Raw genomic sequence first — 25,308 nt, forward strand, 5'->3', positions numbered from 1 at the left:
TTAAGTTTTGAAGAATAGTTTCCATCAGTTTTCTTTGCTGACCTTTCATTTTACTCTGAGTTTGTAACATCAGTTTCTCCTATTAACTCCAAAGTTTGGTTTAGTTTCTAAATATATAAAATGACTTTGACACTATTCTTCTGTGAAGAGTTAGTGTAATAATATATGGGATAAAAATCTCCTTCGTGGTGAATTAAGTGTTCTTATTTGTAATGCAGTGTAAAGTTTCCGTCACTTAAATTAAGGTGCACCTACAGAATGTTCCCCAGTTCTAGATCATTCTGTTGGTTTTGCTTCTTCGATTTGTCTTTTGTCTTCAGGAAAAATAGAGAGCTCCAACTTAATAGTTGGGCTTTTCTTACTCATAGCCTCCTAGCATGAAGTTGGGAATATCCTCTTCAGTACTGACGCCAGAATTGAATTCGTTTTCCACATTCATCGAAGGCAGAATAGATTTAGGTCATGCTTCAGCATTTTTTTTCCCCTGGAGTTCTGTTGTTCTCCTCACCCTTGATGATAGTTCAGCATTGGTACTGAGAACTCAAACAAGGAAATTAAAAAACTAAATATTAAGCTGGGTTATCAGACAATTTTTAATAGATAAGGTAGCATGTTTTTGCTGAGATAAAAGGTAGCGAGGTTTGTAGCAGTAAGTTGAAATCTGTGTTAATGAGCAATTTGCTTAAAGGCTGTAACTTGTTACTCACAAGTCAAATTTGTTACAGTGCCAGGTCTCTTTGGATATAAATCCAGGGATTTTAGGAGACATTGAAAAAGCTCAAATTGCTCCAGAGTTTGAACAATGCACTGTATTGTATGGAGAACTGCTTGAGAAAGAAATAAAGCTTGAACAACAGTCTTCATTGTGTGGCATGTGAAATTATGAATGAAAATGTTCATCCATATGTATTGGTTTTGCCTTTTTTATGCTTTGCATGAAAATAGTTGTCTATTAATTTCTTCTTGATGATTAATACAGATGGGCCTTTATATTTGATTTTGGCTGAATAGACTACGGAGTTTTAACATGCTGCATTCAGATGGTGTGCCAAGCAATTTAGGAAAGTTGTTTACACTAACAGTAATCCAGCAGGACAGGGCCTATAATTTTTCACTGATAATAGCATGAGGTAGCGACGAATGCAAGTTTCTGGAGGAGAGTTTACAAAAAACGGTATTATACTTTTCCAGTGTTAAAAGTATGATGAGTGGGCTTTTCGTTTAAATTTCTTTTTCAAAGCAAGCCCGTTTTTACTTTTTCGTACAGTCTTTATCATCTCCCTGCAAATGACAAACCAGGGAGGAGGGATTGCTGGACACACAGAGCCCTTGTTTTCTTTCCCTTTCAGGAAAATCCGTGTGCTTTGGGGGAGTCATTGACTGTGCGACGTGCCGCTGCTAGAGCTTGCCATGTAAGCACTCTGCCGACGCTGTGGGTGCAGGAACATGCACACCAGGAGTGCCACGATGCAATTTCAATTTCCTGGAGGCAGGTTTCCCTTGGTGCTCCATCAAACAGCTTTATTTTTATTATTATTTTTTGTATTTAGGAGCGAGCCATCATCCTCATTCGTGTCCCTGCGTGTTGACGCGGTGGCGCGCGGTGAGCGCCGGTGTGTGTCGTGGGAGGCTCGGTGGGATGGAGCATCCAGCACAAGCGTGGGTTTTGCAACAGGCCCTTGAGCTCTTAATTAGGGTTGTCTCTGTCAGTTCATAAACCTTGTGTTATGGATGGATGGAGTTGGAAGAGTTTTATTAATGTTGGTAGTAGTTTGGCACCGATTCTAGGGTAACACAACCTTGGAGCATTTTAGTTGTTAGGAGGGAGCTCTGTACAGCTTTTTCTTGTATAACCGTGGTGCAGCTGAAGTAACGCTGTTCCTTAACCACAGCGCTGGTTCTAGCTAAAGAAAAAGTCATCCAGAAACCTCAACGAGGTGTGGTGAGTCTTCCCCTGAGATCTTCAGATACCTAGTTTTAATAGGAGTGTTAAGTCTTGAACATCTCGGGTACAAAGCAATGACCAGTGTGAGGGACAGAAGTGTCAAAGGGAGTTTAGAATGGTGCCTTTACCTAAGTTCTGTGGCGCTGTTTGGCATTAGATTTTTTGGAAGTAACACTTTTCTTCCCCCCACTTTTTAACTTTGTTGCTACTAGTGTTAAAAACAAGGACTTGTTGAACACAGTAGTGTGTGGTGTGCCCCTGAAAGTGTGAAATGACACTTTGTGCCTCATTTTGTCTTTGGAGGAAGAGATCATCTGCAGAGTGGTGTACATGGATGGGGGCAGACAATATTTGGGATAAAGGGGAATGTTATGGCCTTTGTGGCTTGGGAGGAGGAAGGAAAGCGTTCCTTCTGCAGGCAGGGTGCCAGGGGTTCCTTCACAAAAACCGTGGCTCCTGTCTTTTCATAATACACGTTATTTTGAGAGTCTATCTTCCGTTGTTTTAAGACATGCTCTTTTTCCCTCCTCATCGTTTTGGAGTGTTCCTTGTCAACTGTGAGAATCCGAGCGTTGTAGTGTATAACTTTCCTCCTGTTCTTCCAAATGTTGCTAGCAGGTTCCAGGAAATTATTTGCTCTCCCAGGAAAAGTTTGGAACTGGTTGTGTTTAAAAAGCAGTAGTTTTTCCTGGAAACTCATTTGACAGGACAGGCATGGAAACCACTTGGCATTACGCCTCCCTGGTTTGTGATATCTAATGTTTATTCCTCAGCATGCAGAGATAGGTTTTTTGCTTTTAAACAGTGGTCGTAGTTAGAAGTAAGAGAGATCTGGTAGATAAGCCTATGGTTTTTTGTCCAGGATGGGAATGATGGCCAATTTTGTTATTTAATTGTTGACATTTAGTATGTCTCACTTCTGAAAGTAAATTCAGGTATTGGTAAAACTAGCAGGTTTCAGTAGTTTCAGAGCAGGACCTTTCAGAAAATTATTGTTTCTTGGCTCCAGATTACTAAATTGTTAATTGTAATTAAATGGCTGCATGAAGAAAATAGAAGTTGTCCTGTCAGAAGGAGTCTAGTTTTATTAATCTAAATTATCTAGGAAGACCAATATATGCCACCCAAGAGCTTGCCAAGTAAAATAAAGCTATTTAGTCGTTCTGTTTATGTTCTTTGGAAAGTAGTCTGTCCTGAAGCAGGAGCTCTGCAAAAAGTACTCTTAGCATAAATTTAAAAAAAAGTTGACATAACTATGGCACCTCCTTTGTGGTGGTGAAGATGGGGTGAGGGAACTGCTGTATGATTCATATAAGACAAGTTTGAACTCAGCCAGTTTCTTGGATTTGGTATAAATATTTATGGCATTGAAGGGGATTTTTTTTTCATATGCTTCCTTGTGCTCCGGATCTTTTAGATGTCCTCCTCAGACATCTGGTGTGCATTGCTGCTTGTTTAACCCCCACCCTTCAGTTTTCATGCTGTGGCATCTCGGAGAGCTATCACAGGCACTCTGTGGTTGGCGTAAATTAAATCTCGTAGAGCCAGCTGGGAGAATGCTGACGTGCACACTTTTCCTGATCTAAATCTAGTGGCTGCAGTTAAAGAAGTGAACACTTTGCTCTTGTCTTGCTGCAGGCATCATACTGAGCTATTTACCAAAGGTGTCGAAAATAAGAATTCCAGCATTAGCGATGATTTTCACAGATTCTTGACTGGTTTCTGTCTCTTAGAAGAAGCTTATTTTATCGATGTTGTATAATCATCATATCTAACTTGGATCATCTGCCCCCCCCCCAAGTTATAAATAATAAAAATCTATTCCTGTAAAAATCCTGAAAAGTCCTAATTTCTAAGACAGTAGCTGCTTTGAGTTACATTTTGTCTGCCTTAACAACTAGTCTGTAGATGTACAGAGTTTTTCTTTGTACTACAGTAAATTGAACACTACCTTGTTTGGTTTCAAGTGTCTCAATGAATTTTAAAAACAAGTATGATAACAAACATTTTAATACTCATTGTAACGTATTTATTATATTTTTTAATCCTCTCTGCAGAATCCTGATCCTCACAGAAGCCTAGTTAATTCAGCCTTCAGCTACCCCTATGAAATAAACAGGGAACATTATCATTATTTACAGAGGAGGAGAGAAGAGCTGTATTTGGTTAAATTCACTTAAGTCAGGGTGAGGCCGACAGCAACATTCAAAGTGCCTTAGTTGTAATATATTGCTGTGGCTGCTAAACCTTACTGTGATCTGTTAGTAAACAGAAAGTGCTTTTACGGTTTTTTTTTTGTTTCAGATGTGTAAATAAAAACCATAATTAATTGGCTAAGCAGATAAACCCTCTGATCTTTGAAACTTGATACAAGCACTACGAGGTTGCTTTCTGGTCAGCAGTGATGGAGGGAACTGGAGCTTTTGGACTGGAATCTCTTGTGACTGCGATTCCTCTAAGCCCCTTCTAAACTGAGATGATGAAATCTATTTGGTAGTAGTTGAATCTTTTTAGCTGATCCAAGAAATGTGCTCTTGCAAAGAATAGTGGGACGCAAGGTTCCCCTGTTTGAGCTGCAGGACCTCTGCAGGTCTGTTTTGTATTTGCCACCAGTTGAGTGGCATAAAAGGAATGTGCCCACTGATGCTGGCAGTTAATTTTATATTCTCTTCAGAAGATGAGTTGGGATAAGGAACTTCAATTAAATAGCAGTCCAACTGCAGTCATGCAATGCAGGGCTCAGTGATGGGCAAGCTGATAACCCATTTATGACCTAAAGCTGTGCTTCTAAACTGCTTTAATTAATGCAGTGTCTCGCTGCCCCTGAAGTGGCTCTTTGGTTCCATTAAAAACTTCACAGTGGTGCCTAATAGAGTGCCTGCTTAATGATGGGGTGGAACATCATTAATGTGTGATGGAGGGGTAGAGATCTGCAGAAATGTTGAGGATGTGTGTCATTCCAGTAAAACAGGGAAGGATTTAACAGATAATTAACCAAGGAGTGATATCATAACGATGCAGTGGGAGACTTGATTCCAGTATCACATGAATGGTGGATCGCAGACATGCGGCTGACATTTTTTGTTACCTTTGTTTTATCAACTCATCTGCTCTTCCCTGTCTTTTCTGTGTTTTGTTTGGCATGAGCTGCTTCTGCAGCTTTGAAATAAATAAACAAGTTGCCTGGAGTTAAGTCAATCAAAAGGGAGACTCAGCTAAAGACTAATAGGTATAGGGGGAGGAAGACAAAGCCCTAGTTAAAGGTCTTTGAGAAGTAGCGTGCAGCTGTGGTACTGCTCACCCATTCCAGTCCCATGGCTGTCAAGATAACTTCAGCAGTATGAATTTCTGCTTGTTCCTTGCTTTTCCAAGAGTTCTGGAAAACCTGCCCTCAGTGCCCAGAAAACTGTGAGAAAGGCTGTCCAGGCAGCGTGTAATTTCTTGGTAGCAAACACAATCCCTCCCTCTATCTTTCCTGCCTTAGCTTCCCCTTGGAGAGAACATTTATTTTAAGTGACCCTGCAGCTTGGCCCTATAAACCACCCTCCTTCTTGTGAAATAAACAGGCCGCCTATGATTTAGACAGTGCTCCCATCTATCCCTGTGCACCACGGGGTTGTCTCCCTTTTTATCTCTCCGAATCTGACAGTCTCTAGCAATCCCAGTCACTGTGTAGGAGTGCTGAAAAACAGTTTTCAAGCTCTTGTACTCTGTGATTGCCTAAACATTTTTTTTTTTTTTGTGGATCTCTGTATACTGAGGGGGTTTATTCCACCCAATAAAATTACTTGTTTTAGTTGTTTGTCATGAACCCAAGATTCAAAACTGCTATTCAGAGGAACAAAATTAATTTTATCTTTTTTCCTTAGTGGTGGTGTGTGCCTGTTTGTCTGGTTTTGAAGACAATCCTTTCAGGAACCATGGTAATATTTTTTGATATTTTTTTCTATATGTTAATGTATACAACACCCATACCCCTCGAAAATTAGATGGCATCCTTTCCTCTCCATCTCATGAGCCACACTGTTCTCTGGGCTTTTCTAGAAGATGAAGCCTTCACAAGTTTTTGGTTATTAAAACACTCCATCTGAGGAAGGCTATAGGGTTGTGTCTCAGAATGATACAAAGCCAGTGGGTTGAAGGATCTGTATTGTCCATCTTGTCGTGCCTGTGATGAGCTCGAATTCATTCTCTTCTGCTGGCAGAGGCGCTGGCTGGGCCATATCTCAGCCTACTGCCATCACTTACAGTAAAACCCTGCTCAGAAGGAATTGGCGAGCTGAAACGTCCTCCTCATTTTCTATGTAAATAGCATGATCAAAAGACTATCTTGTTTTCGTCTGAATGGCTCATATAGTTTGTTGTTGGATTCAGAGTGCTTGACTGCCCTGCACAATTGTCCTTGCTGTCTTGCTTCCCCTCTGTAGAAGGGATTTTGGAGCCCTTTTTGAAGGACAAAGGGATTCTGTTCTTTACAATGGATTCTTTGTGGGAGATGAGTTGGGATTATTCTGACGCTCTGTGGATTAAAGTCATCAATATTTTGTCCAGCGAGGTTGAAGGGGCTCCGTGTTTCTTAAATACGTGAGTCCATTTCAGACAGGGTGCAGTCAGGGAGCAGAAAACCAAACCTGGCAGTGAAGCTTTTCCTGTGTTCGTCAGGCCAGATGTAATTTGCTCAGTTCCCCTCGGTTTAGGAGGAGATTGTTGTGTTGGTGGCCCTGAAGGCAGCGGCGGCTCCCAGTTGTGGTGAAGGCTTGCCTCGAGTCCCATCTCCTCCTGCCCTGGGGGCGCAGCTTCTGCTACTTGACTGCCTGGCCATGCTCTGTACGGGGAAAACGCTATGGCCAAGAGTTCCTTGCTTTTTACAGCTTTTTTTAATTTTTTTTTTTTTTTGACTGACTGTTTGGAGATCACTTCTGTGCCACTAATAGGAATCCAGTTGGGGAACTCAGCCCTAAGCGTTGTAGGACTTGCCCATGGTACAGCAGCCTAAACAGTGACTTTACTTTTTTCCAAATACCCATTCTCAGGGGACTCACCCATGTGTGCATATCTTTTACTAACATTTAGATTATATTTGGTTTTTTGAGTGTGTTTTGCTCTTTTGGGGGCCTTCTATCTTACAGGTAGGAAGTCTGGGGAAAAATAAAGTGGAAATAAAAGAAATGTTGCTTGAAAGTGCAATATCAGACATGCAGTTCTTTTAGAAAGCTCGTTTTTATTGATGCTCTGAGTTTTTCCATGTGTAGCAAAGGAGAATAATGTGAGAAAAGGCACTCAGAGGATGTTTATAGTAAACTACCGTAAAAGTTTGCAATATGTCTAAAAATAGACTCCAATTTAAATAAGTGAAATATATTTTTTTGCCTTTGTGTAGCACCCTTTGCTTCAAATCCTTATGAAAGAAACAGTGCACAATTTATTTGGTTTAGTTTTAATGCAATGCCGTTACAAGTAAACATCTCAAAATTAATGTTTTAAGCATGTTTGCCATAGAACATGCTGATTGTGCTCCTGTCTTGCACGGGGCATTGATTGCCCAGTGCAGGAGTCTGGAGTTTAATTTATGTGACAGGATCAGACCCATGAAATACCAGCCATCGAGCTGGAGGTGATGGTTCAGACCTGAGTATCGATGTTGCTGTCCACTAACAGAAACAGTATCTAAAAAAAAAAAAACCAAAAAAACAAACCAGAGGGAGGGTAGCTAAAGTTTTCTGTCTACTTAAGAGGAATTATTCAAATTGGAGCTGTCAGAAATTGAATTTCTTATTTGTCTCCCTCTCATTGCCATCGCATGAAAATACATCATTATAAGGTATCATTTAGTATGTTGAAATACTGCTTGAGCACCCAATCTAACAGGTTTTTTTCTGTTGTGACTTTGCTGGGACTTACATTCACTTTCAAAATGAATGGAAGGTCTTCTAGCTTTGAATGTCTGGGTGACATCTTCAGCATGCTGACTTAGTTCTACTTTGTTCACAGTTATTTCCTGATAGTGTTTTTATACTTTTGATAAAATGGCATTGTCACACTGATAACAGTAAATCTTATCTGGCAACTTTTAAAATCTGCTTATCAGAAGTGTCAGGGAATGCCGTATAGTAGTTTTGCAACTGAAGCTCAATTCTGATGGTATGTGTTCTATTTAAACTTTGCATTGTCATAGTTTTAATTACATAATCTGGATTAGGAATTGCTGTAACCACAGCATGGTGTTTGTTTCCCCCTTTCTCAAGCGTATGTGTCCCATAAGCATTCCAGCTGGGTTACAAGGACAATGTCTTCTCTGGAGGCACCAAGACTGGTGGGACTTCACACCTCTTCCTGGGTCTAGCCCACAGATCTCCACCTAGAGATTTCAGCTGCGTGGAGGAGAAGACATTACCTAGCACTGAAGAAACTGCAATGACTGAATTTCAGTATTGCTATGCACAGAGTGTGGTGTAGGGATGCTCCGGAACTAGTTCTGGTGCTTTTAGACTTCTTGTTTTGCCAGGGGATTAATGGTTCATGTATCTTTTAGCTGCCCAGAAAGTACAAATGTCATGTTTGCTAAGGAAATACAAGAATGTGAGATCTCCTGTTTTCTGTGGAAAATGTAAATGGTGCTTCTTCCTTTCTTTTCTGTTCTCTTTTATCCCCTCCTTTGGTTGGGATGGCCTTCCTTGGGTCACACTGTTCTTTCTATTCCTTTTACGTAGGAAGTACACTTAGTTTGAGGAGTTGAGCAGTTGTATCCTTGTCAGCTTACTCAGCGAGGTCCTGCTCTCAGATTTGCGGTACCCAACCCAGGGCTGGTAGCCTGTGCTCTAGCCTGTTCTCTTCCGACAGCTCCCTTTCCCTGCTGGCGTATTGACTGTTGTGGCTTTTACCTGGGTGAGGATTGCGCGTGTCTGACGACGTGCAGCTACAGGACAGGGCTAGCGGGAGAGTGACGGTGTGTCTGTGTGGGACAGGTCACTGCTCTGTCCTTTCTTGAGATCTGATGTGCCAGACCCCGTGTCCCTCGGCTGGGCAGGGTGGCCTGAGCACGGCGTCCTTACTACGTTATTTCTTCGCTTGGTCATACCTGGTAGTTGTGCTTTGCGCGGCAGCTTGCCTTTCATGTGTATGAGCCTCTGAAATGTATTGAGCAACCATAAAGTGATGCCTTGCGTTAAGTTGTAGTTCCTCTTAACTGACTTGGAATGTTTGATACAGTTTTTTTCCTGGGAGAGCTGGCAAAAAGGCTCAGAAGGCCATGTCCTTCGGGAGCATCCCTGTTTCCTGAGCAAAAAATCCGTCCTTGGTCTTGAGCTGAGGGAAATCTTTTTTGGACATTGATGTTAACAAGTACTGCAGACGTCCCTGGTGGTATTTATGAGGAGATTAGTGTAGTTCAGCATTTTTTGCATTTAAATCTTGTCTGCCAGATAATTGGAATCTTTTCTTAGCCATAGTTTACATGATTACAGGTAGTCTAAGCAGAAGAAAGGAATAATTTTTAGACTTTCAGCTCAGACAGGTGTGGCAAGAGCTAGCTAAGTGGGACATTACCTTACAGGGAGACCTAAAAGTACTCTCCTGCTCCACAGTTAGACCTAAGCCTGAGTTTATTGGGTTGGAACTCATCACAGCCCCACAGTCACAACTCTTGTGGTGTGAAAATTGAAGTATGACAGAGAAAATATTAAGGAGTTCTGCCAGAGCAAAGCATTAAAACTTATTCCATCCTCCTTTCTTCGTGGTGTATCTGCTGCCCTCCTTATTCCTGTGCCATCAGTTTCTTGCCTACTTACCAAGGAGACTCTTTCAGCTGGTACCTGGTTAGCAGAGTGAAAGGAAATTGTTTCAGTCATACTTGAAGTGATCAGCAGAGACTTTTTGCTTCTCTTACAAAGCAGTTTGTAGAACTGAGGCAGTTCTCCATATAAGTACATTTACGTAATGGAGTATGCTATTGCTATTTCGTACAGCTATGCTTTTACAACAGGATGAGCGAGAACATAAGACGATGTTGTCAGTTTTCCACAGTGCATTTGAAGGAGCAAATGCAGTGAGGTTTGGGGAGGCAGTTTTGCAGTTTTCTGCCTGTCGCAATTTAGTGTGTTTATGTCATACAGCGTTTTCAAGATCTGTTAAGCTGAAATCTGCTTTAACCTGTTCTAATCAGCTCCTGTTAACAGTGTGGGTTTTTTTCAAAGGATCCTCAAGCAAGCATGGCTGCGGTCTGCAAGCAGTATTGCCGTAGCTAAATTCTGGCTCCTTTCTTTGTGCAGTCTTTTGAACGAAAGAGGAGGGAAAAGTGGGTGGAGATGATTGAATGCAGAGGTCACTATTTTATGTTCTTGCCTGCAATGTCAAGCGTAACGCGTCTCTCACTGGCAGGCACGGTCCGCTAGAGGAGCCAGAACAGAGTAGTCGATTTAATCAGTGGATTTTGTTTTTTGGCCATGGGCTTTCTGGCATCCAGAGCTCTGCACAGTGGTAGCCAGAGCTTGCTTCCAGGAGTGAGTGCTTTTCATATGTTTTGTAAATGAAGGAGACCAGGCTTTTGCCAGTTTTTCATGCACATGTGTATGTGACTTTCTGGTTTCCACCAAATTAGGTTTTTGTCTTGTTACAAGAAGGTCAGCAAAATGTGTCAGATGAATCAGTTGGTAAGTTGGCTGCTGAAAGAAATCTATCAATTCTAATAAAAAATGTTTCCAGTATCTAATTTCATAGCAGCATTTCATGATTAGGCTGTTCTCATTAATACTTAATTTTGTTGTTCCTATAGTGCACTGTTTTATTATGGTCTCCAAGTAGGTCTGGTTTTTCTACAAAGAAATGTTGTACAAAGGAAATACAGACTACTGTGACTTTGTTTACAGTGTTTGGCAGACTACTTCCCAGAATGAAATCTTTATTTAAGCTCAGTTTAATTCATATCTTTAATCATAAACTCAGCTTAAAGCATATCTTTTTTAGAAACTACAATCCAGAAATAAAGTCGTGGTACAGAATTATATTTTTTACATAAATCACTTTTTTGTTTGTTTGAGTGGGAGTTGCTGAAATGCTCAGCAATTATATAAAGAAATACAATTTGTGACTGCTTCTTAGGATATCTTCTTTTTCATGTAACCAAAGGTTTACTGTTGAGGAGTCTTAACAGATTAATTCATTTCCTTTGGTCAAGCAAGTTAAGTAAATCTGCCTTAAATTACGTACTTTTATGATTGTCTGTAGTCTGTTTCACAGCAATTTAATTTCTAGGGAATTTCCCAATTTCAAGGATATCAATCCTCTTACAATGTGTAGTATGCTGTAAAGTAATACCCAAACAAGGCAGCTGACAACATCTGCAGAATAATTCTGCAGCACTGTATTGTGATTATTCTGTTTTGATAACTTAGTTTGATGACCTGTTGAATTGAGTAATTTTCAGTAACTTCCCTGCTTGGTATTTGATATCTCAAATCATGTGATTTTTGTGCATGAATTGGAATTTTTATGCCATTTGTCCCAGTGTATGTTGGCACAGACTGACTTCTGCATTTGAGGCAGTGGAAGAAAACATGCAGTAGTTTATAAATTCACTCCAATCTATTTGCAATTTAATCTCCTCATGACTGTTAGAATATAGGGATAGAAAATGAAGGAAATTTCATTTTATAGTATCCTTATCACATATATATAGCCTTTGCTTTTCAGCAGAAATGCTTCATATGTCATAAATTTTGATCTTGAGTCAGTAGAGAAAACTGCCCTTGAAGGTCCTTGTGTACTGTTGATTTCTGGGAATGCCTGGCCATTAGAACAGGAGGCAGCTCTTACTCATCAGAGTTCATCTGCATGGAGGTATTGGAAAAGGTAATTAAAGATGTAATACATGTTAATTAAAGTATGTTAAACTCTTGTACCCATGGTTTTATTAATTAATCGAGTGGCCTGAGGTCATGGTAATTCAATCCTTGACCTTAAAAGTGAGGACCCCGTTGACAGACACCACAACCAAGGATTTATTCATTATTTTTTTCTTCCCCAAAGTTGAATGTGTCAGGAATTTCATCTTGTGGACAAATCCATTTGTCAGATGCAGAACAGAAACGTAAAATGGTTAAGGGCAGTGCTTGAATTTTCTTTCAAGGACTTTTTTTCTCAGTCTGTCTTAAAGTCTGTATCATTCAGTCTTCAACTGGACAGACGAAACCTTTCATTTCTGGGCTGTGATGAATGTTTAGATTTTATACGTTAGTAGCCAGCAGGAGAGAGGAAGCAGGGAGGGAGAGCAGGGTATGGTAGCCATGTCTTGGTGCAGCCCACACTGAGCTGCTAGGTCAGAGAGGAAGCTAGCTAGCTGCCAAAATAGGGGGTTGTTTTGTTTTTTTCCCAGTCTTTGGTAACTCCTGGAGTTCTCAGACGTATTTTAAGACTTCTCTGGTGTCTTGCTGTCAGATGCACACTTGTGAAAACATGACTTTTGCTGTCGGGATGTTTGTTTTGCGTGGACGTTGCGGTAGGGATGCGTATACTGCTGACTGAGCTGCGAGTGAGACGCAAACAGCTTGAAGATCCCATGTTTACAGTGAGCGATCCTGGTGGTGTGTATACCTGAAAAGAGCCACACGGGTTTTACAAACCCTTAATTTGCCTGTGTTGATTTGAATTACTTTCAGCTGAGTCTCATAAGTGGTTACAATAAGGAAGGTTCTTGCTGACTGCATGGGCTTCCTACTGCAGCACTGCTATATAGGCAGACACTACGTCACGTCGTTATCTCTGTTTAGCTTGTCTGTGCTTTATCGTGTTGCCTAACAGTTTTAATAAAAAAAAAAAAGAAAGAAAAAAGAGACTAGTATGAATAGTTGTAAGTAGAACTATCTGAAAGCAGCAGATCTGGAGTGCCTTACACCAGCTGCTTACTGAAACAAAGAAGTATTATGAGAGGCACAATAAATGTGTTTGCTATCTCTGCTTTCTGTTGCAGTGCAGACACAAGCCGTCACAGTAATGAATTTTGAAGACTGGAGCTTGGACTAGGGGAATTTTATAAAACACAGTTGTTTTATCAGAGTGTTGTCTTGCCAGCTGTATGATGCAAGTCTGGTTACCATGGAGTGTGGTCAGCTGAGGGAGACAAAACTAGTCAGTAAACCAGTGTTTTGTGTGGTAGACTCTGCTGTGGTTTCTCCCTCTCTGGTTTAAATTCAAGTTTGGTAAGGAGGAAAGTAGCAGAGTAAGAAGTCGCCTTTTTATTTAAATAAAAAGCAGCGCTAACCCTAATCAAACTTGGAGGCCACATGAGAACACCTGGTCCAATGCAAGTACAGTATATGAATGTACAGTTTATCCCCATAAACAACGCAGAGATGTTTTTCCTCTCGATCTTACCCCAGACTCTTTTGTTCCGTGGTGTTCTCTGCTGGCCTGCTGAGCTCTGCAGGGTGGGCTGTGCAAGGTGCTGGGCACTAGCCACTTGGATCTCCTCCTTCTCCGAGAAGGAGGTGCTCCGTGTCCTCCAGCCTGTCCAGCAAGAGATGGAAGGTGTAAGAGTTTGTCCTGCTCACCGCTGCCACCTGTTCACCACTGCTACCTGGCTGAAGTTCTGTTAATTTGGCCGAATGGCCCCGTGCTGCTGCAGGTTTATTGGACAGTCCTGGGATGTTTATCTGAAGGTCTGGGTGCCACCTGCGTAATTACCTGGTTACCCAGTGATTAGGAGAATGTGTTACCGAATTCAAAAGGCTTTAATTAGATGTCATTCCTTTCCTCGTTAAGTTTCATTACAATACATTTCTCTGCTTTCAGTAGGAGGTGGTTGTTGATATGAAATTTATAATTCCTGTAATAGAATTCCATGTCTGAGTCTTCAGAAGTGATCTGAGGTACTGCAGAGGGAAGAGTGGTTGCATATGAGTGGATGAAAGTGTCACAGACCTTAGATGATGAAAGTTTTATCTTCTGTTGTTAATATTATTTTTTCCAAAGGTGAGATTCCTCACTGAGAGAAACTGATGTGACGTGGTTTACTTCTGAAGTTTAGAATATGAACGCTACGTAGGTGGCGTTTTCTGCTGGCAAGATACAAAGGGTGTAGTAAAACACAGAGATTTTACTAATGTGAAGATTATTTCATATGAGGGGTCTTGTTAAAAGCATCTCTTGTGACACTAGAGTGGCTGCAGGGGGGGAGGTTCTCAGTTGACTGGTTGTTTCCACCATGAGAGGGTCTGGAAGTCTGTCCCAGAGTGTTTGCAGTGGAGCAGTTTTTACTATTTAGAGCTGAAATGGAAAGTTCCTATTTAGGTTTGGTGCCAGAGTATTTAATAGAAATCATGGCTTGTGGTGTATTATAGGTCAGTGTATATTTGCTAGTTTATATTATGCTGACTAAATTGGCAGAATGCTTGTTTTTACTGGTAAACATTCAGGAGGTTTTCTCCTTGCTCGTTCTTTTTCCAACAAAATAGTATTTGTCGTGTGTGGAATTGGGGCAGCATTTTATAAATCATCTGCCTCGGCAGCGGTGTGAGAATGTGTTGTGGCATACAAAGGTTTCCATTGTCAGGTACCTCAGGGCTGTAGATGGAGTTAACTTCATCCTAATTTTAGTTCTGGAAAATTATGGCCATGTAGAAAACAAAATGCTTCTGGCAGCATAGGAAAAATACAAACTTTAAACTCTAGCAGCTAAAGTGGCTTTTTCAGGGATATGACCAGAATAGGTAACGGTGGTTAATTTAGCTCCTCCCCAAGCCCCTTACGAAGGCCTGAAAGCATTTTTTTAACATCTTTAAATCCCTATGTGGTCTAAATACGACCTGTGGCTGTGAGGGTGTGAGTTCCAGTAAGTCTGTAACTGCTGGTTGAAATGCAGCACTTAGTGCTTTGGGCTATGCATTTAGTGAGACATTTAATTGGAATGGGAAAAGTGCTGTGGTCGGGTTTTAATGCGTGCTTAGTAACAATATGTGACTGTGTTTATATGCAATCTAATTGTATCGTTTCTGGAATTATTTATACACAGCTCATACATGCTGTGAATGGCATTTTCTGATAAGTGTTAGGTTATATAAAATTTATACTCTGCTCAGTACTCTACAACCAGTCTGCCTAACTGAAAGTTAGCATTCTTAAAACTGAAATGTTGTGATTCTTGTGCTGAAGAATTGCGCTATTTTGTTCACTCTTGTAAACATAATTTAAAATACAAAGAAAGACATTTCAGGACAAACATAAAACTTGCATCAGCAAGTTCCATTTTTCCCCCTAATTTTTACCTTGCGTAGTTATATGCCAGACAAGCTTGTTTTGGACAGCTTTTTGTAAAAGGAATCCTTTGGGAATTTGAACATTTATTCAGTTTTAGATCGTGAATGTTTGGCATAAGTGTGAACTGTAGCCCTGGAATTTGTAACCACAACCAAAAGAAAAGGAACAAAGTGTGTTTCATGGTGAATAATCATGCTTTGCAGAGTGAGGTAATGAGAGTTCAGTGTTGGAATGGCAGCTTGTAAGAAGGAATGCTTCTGAGTAAAGATACTGTTGGAAAGATGCGTTAGCTCAGCCTTTCAGATCATCTGGGGTGAGCTGAGCCCTCATACTACCATTTTTCAACCATTTATCCCAGCACAAAGCACAGTTTGCGACACCTCATTTGTGTTACAGCCCCGTTAAATGTGCCTGTGCAGACCTGACACCTGTTGGGGAAGTTTCTGGGCAAGAATGCTTTCAGAGAGCCTGCTGGGTTACTTCTCTCTTACTTCATCCGGCCTTGTCTTCTTCCTGTAGGTGAAGCAGCTCTGAGAGGGGAGCCCCGAATGCAGTCTCTTCCAGTGGCCTCAGCCCTAACCAACCATCGGACAGGCCCTCCTCCCATCAGTCCCAGCAAGAGGAAGCTCAGCATGGACCAAGGCGATGATGAGCTGGACTGTGAAAATGACCACGTTTCTAAAATGAGTCGGATGTTCAATCCGCATCTGTAAGTTTCTTGCTTCTGCCACCTCTGGTTCGTAGGATTTAGCGCGCTCCTCTTCATTTTCCTTGCAACTTTGTGCTGGGTGTTTCCTTTGTCCCAGTTTTCACGGAAGACCTGCATAAGGATCTGGTGTGATTAGCTGGGCGACTTCTTGTTTTCAGCCAGCATGAAGTAACAGGAATTAGCCCAGCTGCACTATTTATAGTAAAACTTACGTATCCACCTTGTGATTTCTGAAGTATTGTTCCTTTGCTCTTTGCAATCTGCTCCTTTCCCTTCCCCTGGTTCCGAGCGCTCTGTGCTCTCGGCGGGTGGGGGTGGGGAAGCAGAAGTGCTTTGCATTTTTCTGAGGCCAGGAGATTGTGAGCCAGCTGCTCGCTAGTCTGCCTTGACAACTGGGCAAGCAAGCAGCAGTTGTTGCTAAACATTGCTCAAAGGCTTGCGCCGCAGCTCTGACAGTCAGATGTGGAATTTTTCCTACAGGTAAGGTGTCGATGAGCGAGGTGCATGTGTTGGGTAATCACCAAATGCTATTCTTGCCGCGTTCTCCTTCCTGGGAATGCGAGTCTGGCTGGCATGAAGCACAGGCTTAGAGAATTCCTTTCATTCCTGACTGGAGGAAGCCATCAGAGCTGTTCGGCAGCGCAGTGCAGCCCGAGAGCCGTGCGCCTTTCCCTGCTGCCTCAGCTCCGGCAGCCTCTGCATTCCTCGCATTCCGTGCTGCTGTGGACTGTTGTGTTCAGTCATAAGATGCGGACAGAGGTATTTATCCTCAAATAAATCACCAGAGTGTTAGTCAGAGGCTGGGCCTGTAGTCTGCAGTCTTGGAATTTGTTACAAATCAGGAATCCGGCACTGAAGTAATGCAAGGGATAGAAGTTCACAAGCAGAGAGAGACTTCTCATTTGTAACATATCTCGTTCTTTCTCCTAAAAACTTAACTATTTATAGCCTTTCCTTGGAGCTGAGAGTGCTGGTGTTGGAAAGAATTGTATGCTGCATTTCTGCGGCATACGTATGTGACACAACTGGAGAAATTTATGGCATTTTTTAATTGTTACGTAACTTTGTGGGAAAAGGTGTGATTTTTTTTTTTTTTTTTAAACTCACTTGCTAGTGATGAAATAAAACACAGCTGGCGCTTACGTATGTTATAACACTTTATACAGTGGAGGCCATAAAAATAATGAAGTCTGAACCAACAGACTCATGTGCAACCAAGGTTCAAAACTAAAGATACGGGCAGATGTTTCATGGTATATTTTAAAGCTATCTGATCTTTTCCAGTACGGTATGTTCTTACTCATCCAATATGGTGCATTTTTACTCAACAGATTATTTCTGTGATTTTGTATATGAAATGTACGTCTTTTCTTCTTACAGTAAGAGGCACTGGTTGTCTGCCCAGTGTTCACATGATGGGACTTAAGCTGTGTCAGTTAATTTATCTGCTGCAGATGATTCATAATCTAAAATAGGATACGTGAGGCCATCTTTTTTCTACTTTATTTTGTAAGTTTAATCTGGTCATATGAAAATACACTCTCAGCTGAATATTGCAAAAACCCAAGTGTTTGGTCTGGCTGAAATAGCTGAGTATCAGTGTATTTCAGAGACATCAGAAAAGTTCACAGGTGTTCTCTGAATTTTACTCCCGGTTCTCTGCCGCCACCACCCATGAAGCTATTTTTCCGGATGTTTTTAATTTTTTCCCTCTTTTTTAGGGTTATGATGTTCTGGTTTAACAATAGCAATGAATGACTCAAACTTTGTGGAACTGCCTTGAAAACTTTGTGTTGGGGATGGGAGGTGTTTGTTCTAGAAGCTTGACTTGTTTGTCCTAAAGAAGAGAGAGTAGATTCAGGGGAAGAAATGTATGGAACGCAGTAATGGCAGTTGTGCTGTGGTGGCTTAGGGGCTCTAGAAATGGAAGTTTGATGACATTCAGTTGAGAAAACCAAGTCTGTAAGAAAAAAAGAGACTAGGTGGCACAATACCTTTGGTGATAACAAGGACATTTTCGTGGTTTGGGCTGTAAAGGTGAAGTTTTAGTTGATGTACTTGGAACTTTTGAGGACAAAGTCCCCTGACAGCAGAGGACACAAAGCGGGTGTAGCTGCCCCAGTCACTATCAGGGCTCCAGACAGCACATCTTTGCCACGCAGCAGTGTTTCCCTGCTCCTCTGGCTGAATATTTTGATTTATTCTGAATGTCCAGATGGGCAGATCTTTTTCATTTGGAAGTAGATGCTTTGGAAGACAGAAGTTGTCGTAATAAGAGCGAGCAGCTCTTGCTCAGGCATTTGGGTCTTTGTGACTGCGCTGGCGGAACTGTGAAGCAGCTGTGTGTTCATCCTCTTAACACGAGCGTGTTGTGGTTGGAAATGTAATTGAGTTGGACAAGAACTGTGTGCTATGGTTCGTTGAAAATGGTGGAACCTTTTGTCAGCAATTGGGTGTTAACTCTTGGGTACTAGCACCCTAGCATCTCAGTCACTGGGCTTCACCCAGTGCTGCCAGCCTTTTGTTTGAGTTACCCGAGTTAATCCCTGCTCAGGTGTAACACCCTGATGTGTCTTCTTTGATTAGGTACTTTGAGTTGTGCTGGGCTATGTTTACTTCCGTCATGGAAAAACACAACTACTGGAGTACAGTCTCTAGAGGAGAATGAATCAAATGCCCTGGTAATCCTCCTGTGTTTCTAAAATATGTAATGGAATTCTTGTGCAAAGAACCATTTATCAAAGGCTCTGTCTTTTTAGAAGAGAGAATTCTCCGCTTTAGGATAATGCAATGTACTTGAGACCTTGTGAACTGACTTTAAAAAATGAGTGTGTGAAACTTCCTGCCTTCCTTATGGCAGCACACTGGGCTGTATTTACACAGCTTCTGTGTTTTTGTGGTCACAGAGATTACGCTTGTAAGCCCCTCACTTAAAAAGGAATACTTCCACCCCAAATGAAAACCTGGGCGCTGTACTATGAAATTCCTTTATTTGCATTTCACACTTTCTCACATGTCCCTCAAACATTTTCCTTAATGCATTTACTCAGGTATAATCTTGCTGAGGTAAAATGTGCTTTTTGTACCATACTTCTGTTTTCTGGTGCTTTGTAAAGGAGAAACAAGCTTAGTTTAAGCCTCAAGTTGAAACATGCCTTTGTTTTCGTATGACTTCACCGAAATCACCTTGATTTACAAGAGGAGTCATTAGGAACTTGATTTATGTAAGAATTATGAGTGCTCTATGTATGGGTAAAGCGGCTGGAGAGCTACGCCAGTCTCTCGTACCAAACGAAGCTGCTTTGTTCTGTTTCCAAGGTGCATTTAGCTTTTGGTGTCGAGTCCTGTGTAACCTGAACTCCCCCTGGGCAGCGTGAGGTAAGGGGGACGGGACAGCAGCGCAGGGGGTTTGTACCTTTAAGCGAAGGTCTCAGGCCTGACCTGCCTTGTGTGGGTTTCTTGTTTGTCAGGCTGGAGGCATTTTCTCATTTTCACAGTTGAGCTGAAAACAAAGGGCTCCTTATCCGTGCCGGGAGCTCCGAGGAGCTGACATCAGCCTTTTCCCAGCGGGCAGCAGCTCTGCTCTAAGAGTCCGGGGAGCAGCGAGGGGGGGCTGCCAGCAGCTTCTTCCCATGGCATTTTGTTTGCTAAGCAGCAAAGAAAACGAGTAAAAGAGAACAAAGTTGGTTGGTTTTTTTTTTTCCTAAAAGAAATGACACTGGGCTGGTTTTGCTTCTCAGATTTTCAGTAGGAACTACCAAATACATAGCTCAGCTCCTTTTGGGCAAAGGACAGTTATGGCTTAATACTTGTGGTACAGCAATTTTAAAAATAGTTTGTGTGCTAGCAAAGTGTGGGATCACATCGCTGTATTTAAGGTGAAAGTGAATTGATGTCGCTGACTGCTTCAAAAGGATTCAGATTTTGTGTTACTGGTAAAATTAGATGTGAAACTGGCTGTCTGAATTTGTATTGGAAGGGAGTATTTTTCTTCATTCCCATGTCGAGTACTTCAGGGTAAAAGTTGTGTTTTTTGGTTTGTGAATGGAATGTTTTCCCTTCAAACTCTTTGTCACAGTTCCTGTTTGGTGGCATTTGGATCGCAAAGACAATTTCTGTATGAAAATCCTGTGGCAACAGCTTGCAGCTGTTAAGTAGATGTCTGAGAAATAATCATATGTTGATTTGTGTGAGATATAATTTGACTTTTTCTTGTAAAAAAGAAAGGTCTACACATGAATAAGGTAGTTTGATGTGTTTGCACATAAGGTGATGTTTAGTTTTTGACTTAACTGTACAGACATAGATGCTTCTGTTCCCAGTTCCAGGTTGCATCCTCAATTTTGTTACAGTGAAGAATCAGCAAATCTGATCCGTAAAGCCAGGCTCGATTCCAGGAGTTTGGAAGCTGCCATATATCTTAGTTTCTTACCATGAATATCCAGTGGAGTTCGCTCACTTTAATGACACTGTAATAGAAATTACTCTGGCATCCTTTAAAAAAAAAATAAATAAAATCAGTCCTAAGCTGTCCTGAAAGTTACCAGGGTTTGAAGACTGTGGAATAGTTCAGGTTAGAACAGGCTTTAGGAGGTCACTTCATCCAACCTCCTGCTCAAAGCAGGGCCAGCCGTGTCCTCACCAGGCTTGTAGTAGCCCAAAGCAAGGGGCTTTGAGTAAGACCTGAAGTACTTGATTAATGATGCTCCCTATTGGAGGAGGACTCTGTGGCCTTCCTCCCCACCATTCCCCAACCCCAGTGAGAGTGCAGGGTGGAAATGTCCTGTAGAAAGTCAGGTCCTGGTCGATGGTGGAGCCAGGCAGGGCTTGAAAAGATTGAGAATTGGGTTGTAGAAGTAGCGTGGGAGTTTTCGGAAAAGTTCTTTGCTGCTAACTACTGCTTTTTTGGTTCCAAACTTTGTGTGGTATTAAGAAATGTGTTTACACTGTCATTTTATTGTGACAAATTGGAATTGAAAAAACGCAACCCAACACGCATGACTTGGAACACCCAAAATGTCTCTCATTTGCTTGCAGGCATCTTCAGTCAGTTCTCTTGGCAGGAATGTGCCTTTGAAGTATTTTAGGATAACCTGGTGTTTCAAAAGCCGTCGTGTTGAAGCTGAAATTCTGTGTATTGCCAGCTGAGCTGTTCCAGTGTGGCTCTTGTTGATTACAGTGGACAGGGGGTTACAGAATAGGTTTCAAACTGCTTTTTCCAATTTATATTTTCTTTTCTTCTGTGCACTGCTTGAGTGATGGGCCAGATCAGTCAGATACATTTTACTAATAGAGATCATGCACTACACAAAATTATTCTTAAATTGGTTCCAACAAATGCATGTTAAATTGAACTTTCAGAGATAGACTTGAAAGAGCTGATATGTCTGAGCTAACATTTAACACTGAGTTTTGCAGAAGTTCTTATCCGCGGCGGAATTTCAGAAAGTACTCGAGACCCTTTCAACTCAGGAAAATGTAGCCAAGCACATGGGAAAGGCTTGTTACGGACGGTTTTGGGGCTAAAAATGTACTGATAGCTTATCGGTCCTTTGCAAAAAGACCCCATCTGTCAAAATCTGGGTATGTGTTTAAGTACTTCAGTAATCTGGGCCATGTTGGCTCAGGTGTCTCCGCTTGCAAACAGAAAGGTTTTGTCAGCTCCGGAATCGGCTGTGACACGTTTTCCACTTTCATTTTCCATCTGGGAAGGAGCATTAGCTTCCATGGGATGGTAAAGCTTGGAGCTGCCTTGCGAGGCACAAAGCTGTGTCTGATCGTGGGGCAGAGGTGCCGGCACCCATGTGGGGGATCTCCCCCTTGCTGGAGGTGACAGTGGGGGGCCGGGCACCCGGGAACAGAACACGGATCCCCTCAGCCCCTGCGTGGGCTTTTTACGGAAGGGACTTTTTTTTTTTTTTTTTAAAGGGAAATCTTAGGTTATGTAAAATAACTGTAAGGTCCCTTCCAACCCAGCACATTGTATGATTCTACCTGAGGGTGAAATCCAGCACCAATCCAAAAGCCTGATAACTAAGCAAGAGTCAAGAAAAGAATCAGTAACATTTACAAACATATTCTAGATGTCTGTGCTAACCATATGGAAACAAAGGTTCAATCTCACTTCTCTTCATTTAACCATTTTCCCAGATGTTTCCTGCAGTTTGACAGATGTACCGTTTACTAGAAAGTTGCGCTCTTGAGAATTAGAATGTTATGGACACGGTTGCTATAGACAATGACTCTGTAAGGGTAAGATTTGGAATAAAATGTTACATTAATTTCTAGTTGAATAAGTAAATTTTTTCCCCAGGCTTTCAGTGCTGGAACTGGACGAGCTCCTTTCATTTTCTCTCATGCTGTAATGCATCGCAAAAACACGCGCGCTGCCTTTTAACTCATTCCTGCGAAATTGCCAAGCGCTGACTCCGGATAAATGCCATTATTTCTTAGCGCCGACAGGCGAAAAGCACTCCTCTGGCCACTTCTAACCACCCGTGGCCCATCTCTGCATGGCGAGGCAGCGCATTCTCCCCTCCTGGTGCAGACTCTTCGTGGAAGGGGATGGATCCCACCCAGCCCCGGTGTCTCCCCGGCAGCAGCCCGGCCCGCCTCCCCTCAGAGACTTTTATGGTGACGAGGCGGCCGGGCCGTGGTGTTCCACGGGTATTTTACCCCCAAAAGAAGTTAAAAACAGGAGGAGTTTGCTGCCATCGAGGTCTGGAGGCTCTGGCATGGGGGTGGGAGTGTTGGAACCCATGAGAAAAACTTTCCAAAACATCTGGGGAGGAGTCTGGTCTCGACGCACTCCAGTTACTGCCCCGTGTAGCCTGTAACGCGGCGCAGATGTGCGGCTGGTGTGAGCGCGCTGCTGCCCACAGGTTGAGGGTGATGCGCGGACGGCGCCTGTCCAAGTCCTGTCCTTAATCTGTCAGGACTGTTGGCAGCGTGTCTCAAGCCTTTTGTCACATTTTAAATCAGCCCTTTGAAAAGGGGGGAAGTAAAAACCCCAAATATTGTTGCTTGTGTAACTGGGGTCTCCCTTAAACCAGAAGTTGCTCCGAGAGGATACTGTGGATCGCAGGATCTGGGGTTTGACTTGGGCACCTGAACTGCAGAATTACCCTTTGAAATGCTGCGCTGCTACTGCTGCAAGTGGTTTGGTTATCAGCTTCTCAAAGGAATTATTTTCTTGTATTGGTTTGACTAGTTGGGCAAAATACAGTGAAGCCGTTACTGTATTTATAATGCTTCCAGAGGTTTCGGTAATTCAGATTTTATTAGCAATTACAAACACTTTCAATAAGCTTTTAATGAACTGTTTATTCCTTTTATAAAACACCTCATGAAAACATCTTGTTTCTTAAAAGCAGTTATTTAAACACTTTTCTCAGTCTAAAGGCCTAAAGCCTGGGTTGTTTTGGGAATTTTGAATTCTCTGTCCGATAGTGAATTAACGTACTTCTACCTGATGCAACCTTCTAGGTGATAGAACTAAATGAAATCCCATAAACTTTTGAGAATTCGGGGTTCACAGATTGACTTCAGCTACTTTACAAAAATAACAGCATGGCAGGCATCGAGTGATGAACAAAACTATTTTTGTTCTGAATAAAGAGTAGAAAATGTTGGAAGGAGTGACGCAGCAAATATTATAAGAAAGTGTAACTACCATTTTTTATTTCCGCAGCGCGGAAATAAGAAATGGTAGTTACGCTTTCTTATAATATTTGCTGCTAGGGGCAGTGCTGCTCGGGCACAAAATAGGAGGGAATATCCACCGGAGATGTGAGGGTGGGTGATGATTTGCCTTTCTAGGTCCTGCCCTGTTTGTCCCAACGTGTGCAGGAGCCTGACCCGCTCTGCAGGTGGGAGCGCGGGCAGGCTCCGCTCCATTTCACCGGCTGTGTTTGACTTTCTCAGCGTAAGGTTATTGATTTTTATTTAAAAATTATTTCATTTTCCTGACACGCTAATTCATATTGACAGTTACCTCAGCAGAATTAATGAGATTGCTTACCATTTCAGAAGTTTTCCAGATACTTACTGTATTTTAAAATTTTGTTCTTTACATCTCGGGTATGGCCTCACATAAAACCTCTTAAAAATATTATGGTACTTTAAAATGAGCCTTCAGGTGTGCTACACAAAATGAGAACCTAGATGTAGGGAGTCTGGAGTTGAGCGAGCAGGCAGAAGAAGTGCAGAGCAGAGCAATCAGTGGGTGAGCAGAGGTCTTAGGGTAATTTTTAAAATTTTTATATATTTTTTAATTGAATTACAGGTTTTGGTTTTTACAGGTGACCTGCAGTCTGTAGCTGTTGCAGTAAGTAACTTTGTCATCATTTCTGGACTGTGTATGTAGGTGTGTGTTCCAGCAGTGACGTAATGTTTCATTTAGTAAATCCCACAGTTTTACTTACAGATGGAATGAGTGATTGCCGTTATAAAGCAACCAGCGCTACCGTTTTAGAACAGTCCTATGGGTGTCGGAGCGAAGATGACCAAACATTTAAAAAAAAATAATCCCGCGAGGGGAAAAAAAAGTAGGATTTGAGATTGAGCGTTAATTGATTTTACTGTACATTCGATTTAGCTTTCAGTTCTGTGGGTTTGGCTTTTGACTAAAGGCTTACGTCATGCGGTTCTCTTGCATTCTTTCATACTTGTGACTGTTAAGCCTTCAGGAAAGGCAGCTCCTCTGTATCTGAGTATTTTTGCTTGGTGCAGACAGTAATGGGACACTTGGTTATGCATTTCATGGCTTATTATTAATTGATTTATTTTTTTGTCTGTGAAATCTCTTCTCTTGGTTGATTACATTTCCGAGTAACTGTTTGGTCCAAGATTTTATCTCTGAAAATCCTGTTTTGGTGAGGATAAATATAGGAAGTCTGACCCTACATTTGTTTATATGTAGGATCATCCTATTTCGTGTTAGTATGTTTTCAATGGCTTTAACTTCTAAACTCAAAGTCCTTTCTGTGGGCTGTAGCACTAAACTGAAAAAAAATTTTCACGAATTGAAATTTTTTAAAGGAAGGCACTACAGAATTCTGATGAAAGAGGAATGGAGGGAGCAGGACAAAACGGTAGGGTTGGTGCATGCGTCCCTTCTCACTCAGAAAGAATTTGTGTAAACATGATACTTAATTTTCTAAACTGAGCCTGATGCTCAAGTTGAAAAATTCTAAAGAACAAAAGCACTTTTCTGGGAAGAGTTAAGTTGAATTGCTGGTGGCTGGAGCAGCTCTGAGGCAGTGCTTCCAATCGGTGTGGAGCTGTTTGGAGCCCGAGGCAGAAAGCGAAGCCTTGGCCACCTGCTCCATCCCGTGTTGACCACGCTCCAGTGGGGCAAGCAGCAGCAGGGGAGGGTTTGCCAGCCCGACGGGGCCAAAGAACCGCT

At 41.9% G+C, this 25,308-nt stretch overlaps 1 protein-coding gene across 1 annotated transcript in view; it reads left to right on the plus strand.

Moving 5' to 3' along the window:
• Positions 1–15,698: 15,698 nt before the first annotated feature.
• VGLL4 (vestigial-like family member 4) overlaps positions 15,699–25,308 on the plus strand; it is a 22,109-nt gene continuing 12,499 nt past the window's right edge. The window contains exon 1 of the mRNA XM_009873387.1: positions 15,699–15,902. Within this exon, the coding sequence (XP_009871689.1) occupies positions 15,742–15,902 (161 nt within the window). The 5' untranslated portion in view covers positions 15,699–15,741. The remainder of the gene's footprint in view (positions 15,903–25,308) is intronic.

The sequence above is a fragment of the Apaloderma vittatum genome, unplaced genomic scaffold (assembly GCF_000703405.1).
Source record: "Apaloderma vittatum isolate BGI_N311 unplaced genomic scaffold, ASM70340v1 scaffold10017, whole genome shotgun sequence".
Classification (NCBI taxonomy): Eukaryota; Metazoa; Chordata; class Aves; order Trogoniformes; family Trogonidae; genus Apaloderma; species Apaloderma vittatum.